The following is a 16,187-nucleotide window of genomic DNA, read 5'->3' as shown; positions in this document are numbered from 1 at the left end:
CAGAGTGATGAGTATCCTGCTAGAAGAACGGACTTTCAGAAGGTCTCCTAACCAACACCTAGTGGCAGGAGCAGAGGTCAATGCAAAGTCCTGCGGGTGGGGCTAAGGGAACATCTATCTCCCCACCCTCTTCCCTCAGCCCCTTGGGGTATAGCAAGTAGTTTTGTGAGGCTGTGGTTTATAGAGTGAAATTTGTGGGTATGAGGCAGGGGCCAGCCTTCTGCGGCTATCACAACTTTTCTTGGTCTTTATTTTTTTCTCTCTCTCTGCTACAATATAGTTGTGAAAACAGTGATATCATTGAGATAGGTGGAGCTTTTAATATCACACTTGGGGGGTTATAAAAGTACTTGAAAAACTGTAACCCACTCCCATAAATAGTAATATGTGTAAAGAATGAAAGGTCATCTGTGAAAAAAATATTTAAGATCATTACAACCTTTTTTTTTGTTTTAAGAATAGTAGGTAAATAGTGCATTTAAATATCTAAGAATACTCTTTTATTTTAGTCTCAAAAATAGTTAGCTGTGATCATTTCTGTTTTTAAAAAAGAAGTCTTGGGATGCCTGGGTGGCTTAGCAGTTGAGTATTTGCCTTTGGCCCAGGGCGTGATCCTGGAGTCCCGGGATCGAGTCTCCCATTGGGCTCTCTGCATGGAGCCTGCTTCTCCCTCTGCCTGTGTCTCTGCCTCTCTCTCTCTCTCTCTCTCATGAATAAATAAATAAAACCTTTAAAAATAAATAATAAATAAATAAATAAGAAATCTTCAACTGGTTTCTAATCTATGAAATGCAATCCTGTGTGACCTAGTCAATGCTAATGAAACAGCCATATTTGACCAGTGAGTTTTGACACTAGATAATAGTCCACAAAGATAGAAAATGATGAGTTATTATGGATTTGCACACTGGGGTTTAAGATTGCCCTGTGCTATCCTGAGCCTCTTTATACATACAAATAGTACAAGGAGTTTAAGATGGGGGTATTAGGGCCCACTGGGGAAAAGCTTTCCTATTCTCATGAAGAAAAAAACCTCTATCAGATATGTTGAGGGGCGCCTGGGTGGCTCAGCTGGTTAAGCATTTGCCTTTGGCTCAGGTCATGATCCCAGTGTCCTAGGATCAACTCCCACGTTAGGCTACCTGCTTAATAGGGAGCCTGCTTCTCTCTCTCCCTCTGTGCTCTCTCTCTCTCAAGTAAATAAATAAAATCTTAAAAAAAAAAAAAAAAAAGGGATCCCTGGGTGGCGCAGCGGTTTAGCGCCTGCCTTTGGCCCAGGGCGCGATCCTGGAGACCCGGGATCGAATCCCACATCAAGCTCCCGGTGCATGGAGCCTGCTTCTCCCTCTGCCTGTGTCTCTGCCTCTCTCTCTCTCTCTCTCTCTGTGACTATCATAAATAAATAAAAAAATTAAAAAAAAAAAAAAAGATGTTGCCTATTGACAACAGGAGTCCTATTGACTCCTGGCTAATCTTCAGCCCAAAAATGCAAAGTAAGAGTTAACCCCAGAAAGTAGGTTTAAACAAACAAGCCACCAGTCTACTGTGACTTTGAGAAGTCTGATTCTCCTCCTTTGCTCACATACATACTGTTTGGGAAACAGGAAGCCCATGATCTGAGGCAAGTGATGAAGCCCTTGTCGGCAGGTTGTAAGATTCACAGCCGCATTGAAAATACCTAGTTTTCCTGTTGCCTGACTTTTCTAGAGTGAGTGGTATGGTTCTACAATCTTCACGGATTTTCACAATATATGAGTTTTAAAACTCCTGGCAACAACCAACACCACAAATTCCTGGCAACAATATATTAATATATTGCTTCATCAACTTAAAGCATCTTCATTTATTTAGTTGGAAATTTTTAATGGTTTGATGTCTTTAAAAATGACGACTATGAAGCCTCATAGAATGAAGCTAGCCAACAGCTTCTCTTATTTAAAGCTCTTCTTTTTGTTAAAGTAGGAGGTTTCTAGTACAGGTAAAGAAAAAACAATGTCTACCATTTCCAACTCAGGATGAGCTTTTCATTAATATTGAAATTTAGATGATATTTATTTTGTAACAAAATATGTACACAACTAGACATCCTGATTACATTTAGGAGTTAGTAAATAATAGTTACAAAAATCAATTACAAAATTATCAATTAGTTGTACAAATAGAGCAGCTTTGGATATTCTGTATTTTGGATATAACCATTATTTTGCTTTGACTAGCTGATAAAATCTATAGATGTATAGATGTTTCACCAAAAAAAAAAAAAAAAAAAAAAAAAAAAAAAAAAAAAAAAAAAAATTCCAGAAATTAGCATGCCTCCATACACATTTATACCAAGCTTTGCTTCACTAAATCTTTTTTACTGTAGAATAAATTTTAATTACATGTATTTATTTATACGCATGTTATACTTTTAGGCCTTTGCATAATGGGTATCTGGGACACCAAGCTCTGAACTCTGCATTCACCCTGCAAATCCAATCTGTGAACAAATTTGCTTATTTGTGAAAAAAATAATAACGCAAGATAAAAAAAATAATACAAGATACAAAACCCCTGAAGGCTTGAGCATGAAAAAAAAAGTCTCTGATAAAGAAGAGTAATTCCCTCTCCCCCCGCCCCCCCAAAAGAAAGGTAATTATAAAGTCCAGGAAAAACATGAATGGAGATTTAAACATAGTATAATACTTAGCTTTTAGGTAAACAATCTCTATATGCTCCACAATCTAAATAGTGATATTTATTTTCAGTGGCTCAGGGCAAATGTGTATATCTACCAAGAGAAAGATGGGGTTTAAAACTGAGGAATCTGAGGGAAGGGTATATGTAAATTCTTTATACTCTCGAGATTTCTGTAACTTTAAAATTGTTTCTACATAAAAAGTTAAAATTAGTGATATATTTTTACAGGGAAATAGAGGTGAGGAACTAAATCCTCAAATACAAGAACAAACAAATAAATAAATCCTCAAATACAGCAGTAAGTCAATAGATAATTTTAAAACTGCTCTATCAAGAAAAAGCAGTGTGATCATATTATTTTGTAAAGTGATGGTAACTACTAGAAGAGTATGAGTGTCTGCATAATGATGTTGAGAAAAGCAGGAATTTTTAAAATTTCCTTATAGATAGGTCCCATGCCTCTCATTAAATTTGTATGAAAATAAAACAAGAAAAAAGGAATTGGGGGCACATGGGTGGCTCACTGGTTGAGTGTCTGCCTTCAGCTCTGAGTGTAATCTCCGGGTCCTGGAATCAAGTCCCACATCAGGCTCCCTGCATGGAACCTGCTTCTCCCTCTGCCTGTGTCTCTGCCTCTTTCTCTTTGTCTCTCATGAAAAAATAAATAGTCTTGAAAAAAAAAGAGAAAAAAGCAGCTTCCCGTACTGCTGTAGGTCACTATAAAAAAAAAAAAAAAAAAAAAAAAAGTCATTGAGCAAAGCCCAATGTGGTCCCTGCTTAGTTCTGGAAAGGCCCCAGAATGACAAGATTCCATGTTGGCCAAGACTTGTAGCAGAGGGACAGCTGTGAGTCCAGAGCAGAGCAGTGAGCAAATTCAAATGGCCCTAAGACCTCCCCTGGTGGCTCTGCAGGCAGAACGGAGAGGCCCACCGTTCTGTATCCTGCGGGTACAGGATGCAGCGGGGGGCAAGGCAGGCACAGAGACAGGGAAGCTGGTTTGGACCAAGAGTCTTGAGAATCAGGAAGCCCTGGTCAAAATAAGGATCTAGACCATTGTGCAGGCCTCACACCCACATGAGGAGACTGAGTGAGGATCTCCCAGGGGATCGGGGGTAGGACATGTACCTCTTCTGAAACAGGTTCTACCTGTGTCTGTCCACACCTGGAAAACGTTGTCTGATGGTGTCAAAGACTGGGGGTTTCCCTCTACCGTGTCCTAGCTGCTTCCCTGAACTTCTAGAAACTGCATCCACCACCACTGTCTTATTCTGACCAGGTAGCATCAATGTTAACATGGTAACGTACGGGCGCCACGTAACCACAGGTCAGGTCCGCATAGGAAAGAGAGTAGGAAAGAAACAACCTGTGTGCTTCCCACCAGGCCAACAACACCTCCTAGGGACCATCCAGGTTCTAAAGAACGCCATCTACTCCCTTCCAGACAGGTCCACAGCAAGGTTCCTTTACACAAGCATTTCCATGGGGCATTTGAGTAAATTATGTATGAAGAATGTCCTGACTCACACCCTTTCTGGAGTATCCACTCAATCTGACCATAGAACTTCCACAAAAAAAGAAAAGAAAAGAAAAAAAAAAGAACATTTTCCCGAGGGTGTGTGCCAGCCCTTTCCTGGTTACATCCCTACATCTCTGCCTTTATTTGACCTCTCTCTCCTCCTGCGTAAACAAAGGTATTCTTCAGGGGTGCTTCCTTGGGGACTTCACATCTTTTTATACTTTCTCCTGGAGTGACTGTCACCTCCGTGCTGATAGTAGTAATAGCTGACAACACACGTGCTCGCTGTGTGCTGGGCCTGGCATTGTACTAAACCCTGACGGAGCAGACACAGTTAATGGACCATTTTTTATGGAAATGAGGAAGAAAAGCAGAGGCAGGGGTGAAGGCTTCAGGATGCTGCTGGCCTTAGTCCTTGCCACTGCTACCCCTGCAGTTAACTATTGTTAATATTACCTCTGCCTCTTCCTCCTCCTCCCTCTCTTTCCACAAACCAGTTCCTCCTCCTGACTTCCTTATTTCTGTGGCCCTCACCTCATTCTCCAGTTCACATTACAGGGAGCCAGCCTCCTCTGAGCCCATCTCTCCTTTCTTTCTTTTATTTTTTTTTTCCATCTCTCCTTTCTAATACTCACCTTCAACTGGTTGCCTTGCCCTGTGACTTTGACCTCTACACCCTGCCTGTCCCTTATCTCCTCCTTGCCTCTCCCTATGGCCTCCACCCTGGAACAGACCCTTCCTCCTGGCCCAGGGTCCTTGGCCTCTGCTGGACTCTCCTTCCCCACCCCAACCCCCGACCCTTCCTCCTCCACAAACTTAAGGCCAAACCTGCACCCCACACTCACCTTGCTTCCTCATGGGAATATGCCTTCTAACCCAGGCCGTGGCCTTTCCCCTATAAATGCCACCTCAATTAGGAATCCTCATTTCTCATAGAGGGACGCCTGGGTGGCTCAGTCAGTTAAGTGTCTGCCTTTGGCTCAGGTCATGATCTCAAAGTCCTGGGATGGAATCCTGAGGCAGGCTCCCCACTGGGTGGAGAGTCTGCTTCTCCCTCTCCCTCTGCCCCTTCTTCCCTCCCCCCTCCCCCTTGCCCTCTCATGCTTTCTCTCTCTCTCAAATGAATACATAAAATCTTTAAAGAGAGAGAGAGAGAAATGCTTATAGAGAAAATCATATCATAAATATTTAATAAATCCAGTCAACTGATACTCACTTGTGTTTCCAAAGTTTTCTACCATGTCCAATCACAACATTCTCACCCTTCAAACATGAAAGTTATTCCCCTCTGGGCTCACCACAGCCTTGCCTCCCCTGCCCCCTGAGTGGTTGGAAGCATCCCAGATACTGCTGAGGTTCTAGCAGGTTCCCTTCTACCCCTTTGCCCCCAGGTCTGGCTGATTCCTGAGCACTCATATGCAAGGTACCATGGCAGTACTGGGGGCTCAGCTGATGGTGGCACCCAGCGCCTACCCTCCATGAGCTCCTAACTGGAGCTGGAACAGAAAGATGTCCGGACAAAGGGGTTGGATGATGACCCACCATCTATCTCTGACAGTAGCAAAGGAGCCATGCAGAGAGCAATGCTGGGACAATCTTGCTGAGTGCCAGCCTCATTAAGACATTCATGGAGGGGCACCTGGGGGGCTCAGTCACTTAAGCATCTGCCTTCAGCTCAGGTTATGATCCCAGGGTCCTGGGATAGAGCCCTACATCGGGCTCCCTGCTTGGCAGAGAGTCTGCTTCTCCCTCTCCTTCTGCCTGTAGCTCCTCCAGCTTGTTCTCTCTCTCTCTGTCAAAATAAATAAATAAAATATTGGGGATGGGGGAGAGATTCATGGAGCATTTGGTCCATGGAGAGTCCAACTCCACTGTTTAACAGCCCTAGCAGCATGGGAATGTTGCTTAACCTCTCTGGCACTCAGTTTTCTCATCTATAAAATGACAGTAAGCAAGCTACCTCACAGGGTCATTGCGTGTATGAAGCATTTAGAATGGTGTTAGTTGGGTCTCCTGGCTGGCTCAGTCGGTGGGTTAAGCATCTGACTCTTGATTTCAGCTCAGGTCATGATCTTAGGGTCATGGTCTCAGGGTCTTGAGACTGAGCCCCCACACCACCACCCCCTCCCGCCCTGGTTCGTGGAGTCTGATTGAGATTCTTTCCCTCTTTCCCTTCCTCTTCCCACATGCACACACTCTCCTTCTCTCTGCCAAATAAATATTAAAAAATAAATCTTAAAAAACCAACTGTGTTAGTCACAGACTGTGCACTGTCATGTCGGCTATTACAGTTTCTATTATTTGACATAAAGTGTTACAGAAAATTAGAGATGAAAGATACCTTTGCAAAAAATATCTCTCAGGATCTCAGATACTTTCTGGAAGTATAAGATGGGGGGGGGGGTATAAACAGAAAGTTCTCTCCCCCTGACCTTCCCCCACCCTCTAACTCCTAACCCAGAGCTCCTTTCTGCCCCAGCCCAGACCCACTCCTGCAAGCACCCCTGGGTGGGTGGCTGTGAGCCCTCTGAGGACGGAGGCTGCCGCTCCCACCCTGTCGCCCACCCCTCGTCTTTCTAGACCCACTTACTCCGTCAACAACTATTAGGCGAGCACCCACCCTGCACCTGCTTGAAGGAGACAGTAGCCCTGAAGGCCCCTGTCCCAAGGCGCTCAGGTGCTTGCCTCTCCCCAGCCCCAAACCGGGAACTGATGAATGCTACGAAGGAACAGAAGGTGTGACATGTGAGCCAGCAGCAGGGCCTCCTGGGCACAATCAGAAAAGGCTTCCCTCAAGAGGTGACATGTGGGCTGAGAGCTGAGAACCAAGTGTCGCAAGGCGGGTCTCCTGCCCTACTTTTCCCCACAATGACAACGCCTACAGGTGTAGGTGGGGCCTACAGGTGCGCAGAGCCCCCCGGGGCAAACCTCGGAAGCTTCAAGGAAGGGGCCTCACCAGGCGGGATCTAAACTGCGCCGCGAGGCCCCCGCGCCAGGCGGGGGGACCGGGTCGCGCCAGGCAGCCGAGAGGCCAAACGGCGGCAGGCAGGTCCCAGGGAAGGGCCTCCAGGGGCGCGGCGGCGGCTCTGCTCGGGGCGCGGGGTGGAGGCGCGGCAGGGCCACCCGCGAGCGCCGGGCCGGGCAGGCGGCGGCAGAGGCCGGGGGGGGGGGGGGCACGGCCCGGGCCCGGGTGTCGCGGCGGGCGGCCGGGAGGGGGGCGCCCGGGGACCCGAGCGACCCCGGGGGCTCGCGGGCGCGCCGCGCGGAAAGGGCCCGGGCACTCACCCAGAAGTTGGCCCTGAACAGTGCGCCCGTCATGGCCGGCGCCGGCTGGGGCGAGCCGAGCGGAGCGGAGCCGAGCGGAGCGGGCGGCTGGAGGCGCCGAGTGGCCGGTGGCCGAGCGACGCGGCCCCTGCCCCGCAGCCCGACGGCGGGGGGCGGCCCGGCCCCCAAGCCCCGCCCACGGCTCCTCCCCGAGCGCCACCCTCGGGCCCGCGCCCCGCCCAGGGCGAGTCCGGAGCCTGCCGCGCCGCCTCTGTCGGGAAGCCTTCGGGGACTGCGAGGAACCGGTCCTGCGGCCTCCCGAATGCGGCTCCCCTCTCGCCTCCGCGCTCCCTCCTCCCCCGACCGAAGCCCCCGCGGAGGAAGCCGGGCTCAGCGGGGCGGGGCAGGGCCCCGCGGGATCAGGGGGCGGGGGCGGGGGCGGGCCCCGGCTGTCAGCCCGCCCGCCCGCCGGCGTCCCCGGGGCTGCGACGCTTCCGCGAGGCCTGTGGACCACCCCGGACGCGCCCGCTGCGCTACCGAGCCCCCCCTGGGCAGAAAAGTCCAGGAAAAGCCACCGATACTATGAGCCCTGCACTGTAGGTCCCTTAGCGGGGTCCTGACCAGGCCTCCAGGAGCGCAGCTCCACCCTGACCTCCTCCCCATTCTCAAGACCCGAGACCTCTTTCCACCAGTCCCGCTCCAGTAGAAGGCCAGAGCCTCCTTCCGCTCCATGCGCTCTCCCACCCTCAGGCCATACACAACCCCCGGACAGTGCAGACCCATCCCAGCTTTGAGGGACTATGGAGCTCTGGGGCAGACTACTGCCCGGTCCTCCATGCCCTGAGCCAAAACTATGCCTCAGAGAGGCTGAATGACTTCCCCAAGGTTCCAGGGTATGAAACAGATGGAAGAGCTGGGTTAGAGTTCTGCACTTCCAAACAGGACCAGGGCCAAAGACAGCTATCCCCGCTGGAGCAAATCCACCCTGGGCAAAGAGTAGGTGCTCAAGGCAGAGCAAAGGAAGATCAAGGACACCAAGATGGAGTTGTTTATGGCCACCTGCAACTGCAGGCCTGGAGAGACAAGCATTTGCCTCTTGCGTGGGTTCTACCTTTGTCCAGGGACAGTGAAAGAGCAGCTGCTGGGGTGATTCAAAGTATAGCTAAAAGATCCTGCTCCTAACACCACCCCCAGTCTCCCTGTGATGAGATCTCACCAGCTGAGTCATCCACCATAAGAAGATGAACTGACCCCAGCCTCAGATCACTCCAGGGGCATGCATCCAGGGGTCTGGTGGTTCATCTCTTTGGAAAGCAGTGACGTTAGGAGGAAGGGAAGCCTGGTGGCACCATCGGGAGGCAGGACAGGCCATGGTAGGCACCAGGAAGAGGAGTAAACCTTCGGAGAGGTAAGACCTAGCACCACCTGGGGAGATGAAAGAAACTGACATTAAGGAAGACAGCACCAAGATTTTTCATGGAAGTTTTTAATATTTGGGGGCAGATAATTTTTTGTGGTGCCAATTTTAAATACAGTTTTATTTAAGACATTGCATTTCCCACTTAACAATACAGTGCTTATAAAGCGCAATGTTTATTTCTTTTCCCTGTGCACATATTCCATATTCAAGTATCAAGAATGCCCAGTATATTTAGTATAGCAGCTTGACTTTAAAACTGCCATGGAATTTGCTACAAATTTGGGTCCTTCAAATGTGTGAAACATCAGGTTGGCTTAATCAACCTCTTCAATGGTAGGCCCAGAGGAGACACCACCAGAGGTAGGAGCTCCACCACCAGGAAAGCCTCCAGGCATTCCTCCTGGCATGCCTCCTGTGCCCTGGTATAGCTTCGTAATGATGGGGTTGCAGACTTTTTCCAGCTCTTTCTGCTGATGTTCAAATTCTTCCTTCTCTGCAGTCTGGTTCTTATCGAACCAGTTGATGATTTCATTGCACTTGTCAAGGATCTTCTGTTTGTCTTCATCATTGATTTGGGGGCAGGTATTTTAGAGGCAATTCTAATTGACTAAGTTTTAACATGTAATATATATTAAAATATATACATCTAATATATTTAAATATATATTTAGTATATTATTATTAATATTATATCGTGTGTATATATCTTTTTTTTTTTTGTCTTAGAACTCTTCCAAACGCTTACAATGTATAATGCTTGGTTTTCACAACTCAGGTTTCAAAGGTCCCTGAATTTTAACTCTCTTCCACCACCTTGTGACAGGATTGAAAATTGCAAATGCTTGTCCACCCTGATGGAAAATACTACCCATTTCATTCTTCAACCTTATTTAAGTCATCACTTGGGCAAGGTGTTGTGAGTAAAAAGGCAATTAAAATGTGTGCTCTCTCTAAGGCTCTATAACCAATGGGAGAGATTTTACTAGCAAGGTTAAATAAGACTGTTATAGCAATTTTGAAGTCATGATATTAAATGGTCAATACTTTTAAGATAACTGCTGTTAATATTTTGGCATTATGTCTTCCAATAATACACATGTGTTGCACGTAACTTTTTTTTAAATTTGACAACGTTTTATAAGTAGTTTCTAAAATCATTAAATGCACTTTTCCTTAAAGAAAAGTTCGATAGCACACAGTACTGGCTAAATGGACACTCGCACACATAGAACTTGAAAAATCTCTGGGACGAGAAATTTGGTCGTGTTACTGAAATTTAAAATGCACTTATATTGTGACCCAACGATTCCATGTCAAAGACATAATTCCAAATATATTCTCACGTGTGTAAAGTGAAATATGTAGTTATTCATAGCAGCATGGTCATTCTAGCAAAAGATATGAAATAGCTAAATGTCTATTGATGGAGAATCAGCTCAATAAATTGTGGTATAGCTTCATAATGAAATTATACTCAAGCATTAAAAAATAAGGAAGTTATTTGTGTGTTGATAGAGGACAATCACCAGATATATTAAATGAAAAAAAAAAGATACAAAACAAGCTGCCATTTGAGTAAGGCCAAGTGGCAGCACTCATGCACACGTGTTTTAAAATAATTCGTTCTGAGGAGGGGATGAGGCTGAGGGATGTAGGAGGGAGGGAGAACTACTCTTCATTTTATGCCCTTTTGGACCTCTGAATTTGTACCATATGAGTTTACTACAAACCCTCTCAAAAATTAAAAAGAATTCTTCAATATTATTTTTAACTTTTGCATAATTTCCCATAAGCTGGGTCTGTCAATACTTCCCTAGCATTTCCCTGATGTGTCTAGAAACATTACTGTGATAAATATCTTTTATATGAATCTTTGTTAAAATTCCTCATAGTCAAATTACAGTACAAAGAATATAAACATTTTTAAGGTTCTTGAAAATATAGTGCCAAATGCTCTTCCAGAAAAGTTTTATCATCTATACTCACAGCAGTGGAGGAAGGGAAAGACTTCCCTAGGGGTGTCAGTGAAAAGATTATTTTAGGACAAATAGATGGTAAGTGACCAAAATAACAAATATCCACTGGAATCATCAATTTTCATTTCACATTTTCATGCAATCTGATGTCTACTCTTCCTCCTTTTCCTCCCACCAATCCTTTCTCATCATTCTTAAAACACTGCTTTCTACATGTCTCTCCTCTCCTCACAAATCTACCAAGTTTCCCTGTTGCCCAACAGAATGATGTCCCAAACACCTCTGCCTAGTTTTCAAGACCTTCCTGGGACTGGCTCTACCCTGATCTTTCCCATTTCACTGCCCGGCATTCTGTCCTCCACCCCCTCAACCCAAGCCAGCCAGGTTCTTCCCTGTCCCACCACCCCATCTTTGCTAATGCTTGGCAGGCAACTTGGGTCACTCTTCTTCCTGCTAAAGTTCCACCTCGTCACCACTTCCCCAACTCCTCCAGCCCTTGGTGTCTTCTCACTTCTTGAATCTCTAGAATTTGCCATCCAAATCACACAAACTAATCCTTAATAATGTATTACTTATATCCTAATGTTCTCTAATTTCTGCTCCCCTTGGATCTCTTACCTCCCCCAAGAAGACTTCAAAGCACCTCAATTTCAGACTCTCTCATGGACTCTCATCGTGGATTAGACAATGATGGACCCCGCTGGGGAATTAAAAAAACTGTCTCTGATCATCAACAGCACTACCAATTTTTCTCTCAGTTCCTATGGTCTGATCCCCCTGTTCCACGAAGTAGGGGCAAACATGGCGGGAGTACCAGCCAAGCAGCTAGAAAGCCAGATGGGATCCTTGGACCAAGATCTGGCCAAGCAGAGGCCAGGGTCTGAAAACACCAGAGGGTAGGAATAAGCTGTGTCATTAGGTCTGCCAAGCCAATGTCAAAATTAGAGGCTGGATTTTGTCACTATGGTTGGAAGCTGAGTAGACTGAGGAATAGAGCAGAGGGTCAGGACAGGACAGGGATAGAATACAAGGGACAAACATCCAGGAGGGGGCTGACGTGTCCAAGGGCTAGTTGCATGGTAGATGAGGAGCTTTGGCCTGCATTGAAGCAAGGATTAGAGTGGATACTGTCAATATTTGAATTTTCTTTTTCTTTCTTTTTTTTTTTAAAGCTTTTATTTATTTATTTGAGGGAGAGAGATAAAGAGAGCATGAGCCAAGGGGAGGGACAGAGGGAGAGGGAGGAGCAGACTCCTCACTGAACAGGGAGCCCACTTGGGGCTCAACGCAGGGCTTGATCCCAGGACCCTGGGATCATGACCTGAGCAGAAGGCAGACTCGTAACCAACTAAGCCACCCAGAGTCCCAAGATTTGAATTTTCGTAAGTTAATGTGAGTGAGGTAAGGGACTCAAAGAGTCTATTCTTGGTTGAAGAAGTGTAAAGATGGGAAAACTTTGATATCTACTGTCACAGAAGATAACCTATTGCACACAGGAGCTTCTTTTTGTTTTTTGTTTGTTTGTTTTGTCAAAAGCCACCATTAAGGCAAGTGACAGGAGTGCTGGGTGGCTCAGGTGGTTAGGCGTCTGCCTTTGGCTCAGGTCATGATCTCAGAGTCCTGGGATCGAGCCCCACATTGGGCTCCTGGCTCAGCAGGGAACCTGCTTCTCCTTCTCCCTCTGTCCCTTACCCCAGCTTATGCTCTCTGGCTCTCTCTCAATCTCTCTCTCTCTCAAATAAATTAAGTCTTTTTTTTTTTTTAAGGCTAGCCACAGAATAGAACAAATTTATAGTACATTTGTCCAAAAAGGATTAATATCCAGTATTTATATAACTTGTAAAATTCAAAAGAAACAAACAAAACCAGACAACGTGATTTTAAAAAACCAAACACCCAGAAGAACTATTTCTAGGGGGCACCTGGGTGGCTCAGTCTGTTAAGGTGTCTACCTTCAGCTCAGGTCATGATCCCAGTGTCCTGGGATCGAGCTCTGCATCAAGCTCCCTGCTCAGCAGAGAGTCTGCTTCTCCCTCTCCCTCTGCTGCTCCCTCTGTTTGTGCTCTCTCTCTCTCTGTAAAATAAATAAAATCTTTCTTTTTTTTTTTTTAAAGAACTATTTCTAGAAGGACATCTGGGTGGCTCTGTCAGTTGTGTGTGACTCTTGATTTCAGCTCAGGTCATGATCTCAGGGTTATGAGAGTCCCACATCAAGCTCCACACTGGGCATGGAGTCTGCTTAAGATTCTCTCTCCCTCTCTCTCTCTCTAAAATGAAAGAAAGAAAGAAAGAAAGAAAGAAAGAAAGAAAGAAAGAAAGAAAGAAAGAAAGAGAAAGAAAGAAGAAAGAAAGAAAAGAAAAAGAAAGAAAAGAAAGAAAGAAAGAAAGAAGAAAGAAAGAAAGAAAGAAAGAAAGAAAGAAAGAAAGAAAGAAAGAAAGAAAGAAAGAAAGAAAGAAAGGGAGAGAGAAAGAAAAATAGAAAGAAAGAACTGTTTCTAGGGCTGGGGCCTAGAACATCTTGTAGTGTCAGAAAGTGATACACATGCAAAACAATTAAGGGTCTAGTAAGGAACACAAGCCGATTGAAAGTTCCCAATGGCCAAAACCGGAACGATCTGAACAACAAAAGAAATACTGGATTATGGGATTATAACTCAAAGTAGGAAACAACTAACCACGAGTCCATACCGATATATGTGGGTGCTTGGTTACATAAATAAATAGAGAAACACAGATCTCTTGGGCAGAATTCCAAATAACCTATGTAGATGGTCTGCCTTCACAGGGATGGAGCATAACTGCTCACTCTTTAAGTGGAAGCTGGGAAAAGTGACTTTCTTCCGAAGAATGCAGTGTGGAAAGGTTGGGGAGAGAATAACCCTACAATGAAGAAGCCCTAACCCTCAGGCAAGTGATCAAGGTTAAGATCAACAGTCATAACTCACAAAGGAAAGGAGAAAAGGGGCAGCCCTGGTGGCTCAGCGGTTTAGCGCTGCCTTCAACCCAGGGTGTGAACCTGGAGACCTGGGTCCAGGTCCCAAGTTTTTAAAGTTTCCTTAGACAGGACACACACAAAAAACACCACCATAAGAGGAAAAGTAAAACAGGTTTAATTAAAAAGAGAACTAGGAAATGTTCCATAATCCTGGAACCTCTTCCAATAACACCAGTACTGTTGGCAAACATTTCCTTTTTTTGGACTCAGGTTTGGGAAGATGCTCATGTTGGTACTTCATTATCATATTACTTTCAATTATTCTTTCACATGTATTTATCTCATCTCCCCATTCCCTTAAGGGAGTGAATCACGACACACTAATTTCCTAACACAGTGGTGAACAAATACATATTTAAGTGTTTGGGAACGTTGACAAATTGAAGGATGTACCTGCTGTTCTTTTGGAACTTGCAACATTTTCCATATACTTACCCATCAAGGAGTGTAGTCTTAGAACTAGTGTCACTCAGCATGCATCAAAAACTAAAGAATATTTATGGGGAATGACTTTGAAGGACTTAGCTCAAACAATTAAGCCATTTCTAGATAGCATTGACCCCCACAATAGAGACGATTTGGCTAAATCGTACTTTAACAAGTTCTTGTCCCATTGTGAAAAATGACATAGCATTGTGAACCTGTCACTGTTTTCTGTTAAGATTTCCATGAGAACACTGTTCATTACTTCGGTGTCCTCCTTTTGAAGACTCAGAAATTTCTGGCCTAAGTTGAATTTATAGTGAGCATCTGAGATATTAACTTCAGCAAATAAATAACTTATCCAAAATTAAGTGAACTTCCATCTCCAAATCTGATTTTTCTTCATTTCTCTGGTTACCCTGACTAGAAGCCTCATGGTCAGTCTTCAATCCTTTCCATCATTAATTCCCAATACTGTATTTAATACTTCTATATAAAGTCCTCAAATCTACTTCTCTCCATACTGTCTCCCCTGAGAATTTTGTGTTTTTCTTTTTTAATTTTTATTTATTTATGATAGTCACACAGAGAGAGAGAGAGAGAGAGAGAGAGAGGCAGAGACATAGGCAGAGGGAGAAGCAGGCTCCATGCACCGGGAGCCCGACGTGGGATTCGATCCCGGGTCTCCAGGATCGCGCCCTGGGCCAAAGGCAGGCGCCAAACCGCTGCACCACCCAGGGATCCCTCCCCTGAGAATTTTGAATTGGCTTTCTGATTTTCTTGCTCTGAGTGATCAACAAATCATTGCTTTATATTTTCCTAAGTAGCCCTGATCAACAACTGACCATGGAGAATTCCAAATGCTTCAGTATGGTCTTTAAAGCCTCCCATTAACAAGTTTTGTTTTGTTTTTTTCCATTAACAAGTTTTGAATGTATAAAACACAACCCTGCCAGTCATACCATATGCTGCAAGAAGGTTAAGTCACTACTCCCAAAATAAACTACTTTCCCATTTTTATGTTTTTGTGCATGCTAATTCTACCCTTAATGCCCTTGACCTTCATCCTCTACTTGTCAAAAATCTAACCTATACTGTAATATACTGAATTAAAAAAAAAACAAAAAACAAAAACCATGGTCCATACTAACCTGGGAGGGAAAGCTTTCCTGCAGAAAATGTCAGCCAGTAAATGTAAAAAAGAATGATACAATCACCACTTTACAGCTCCCAATGTTCTATTTCAGGTCAGAATCAATAGACCCCAAAACCATTCAGTGAAAAGTTGTTGGGGAACAAGATACTCATAGTTTTTTAAAAAAATAACTATTATATGGAGTGCACTGTTGTGACGAGTACCGGGTACTATATGTTAAATGTTAAATTGTATACCTGAAACTAGTATTACACTGTATGTTAATGAACTGGAATTTAAATAAATTTTTTTAAAGATTCTATTTATTTATTTATGAAAGACACAGAGAGGCAGACACATAGGCAGAGGGAGAAGCAGACTTCCTCAGGGAGCCTGATGTGGGAATTGATCCCAGGATCCTCATGACCTGAGTCAAAGGCAGATGCTCAACCACAGAGCCACCCAGGGGACCAAATAAAAACTTTAAAAAAAATACTATTATAAAAGATGCTGGGGAGATAATTAGGTAAATTTTAATATGGACTGAATATTATCAAATCAGTTTTCCCTGGTAATATGGTAACGTGGCTATATAGATGGTCTTTCTCCCTTTTCTTCCAACAGGAGAAAATCAAATGTAATAGGGTACATACAGGGAATCCACACTGACATGGCATTCCAAATACAATGAGGCAACAGGAAACTCCATACGGGATAAGAAGGGTAGAGGCCTGTGGACACAATGGGGAGAAAATTCACTACCAAGAAGGTGAAATGAG

The 16,187-nt window shown here is 44.7% G+C and overlaps 1 protein-coding gene across 1 annotated transcript in view; it reads right to left on the bottom strand.

Annotated features, from left to right (window-relative positions):
- PSTPIP2 (proline-serine-threonine phosphatase interacting protein 2) overlaps positions 1-7,606 on the bottom strand; it is a 64,507-nt gene extending 56,901 nt beyond the window's left edge. The window contains exon 1 of the mRNA XM_038543372.1: positions 7,481-7,606. Within this exon, the coding sequence (XP_038399300.1) occupies positions 7,481-7,513 (33 nt within the window). The 5' untranslated portion in view covers positions 7,514-7,606. The remainder of the gene's footprint in view (positions 1-7,480) is intronic.
- Positions 7,607-16,187: the final 8,581 nt, after the last annotated feature.

Source organism: Canis lupus, chromosome 7, assembly GCF_011100685.1.
Source record: "Canis lupus familiaris isolate Mischka breed German Shepherd chromosome 7, alternate assembly UU_Cfam_GSD_1.0, whole genome shotgun sequence".
In the NCBI taxonomy this organism is placed as follows: Eukaryota; Metazoa; Chordata; class Mammalia; order Carnivora; family Canidae; genus Canis; species Canis lupus.
Note: the sequence above shows the minus strand (reverse complement) of the source record. Positions and strands in the feature narration are given on the sequence as shown.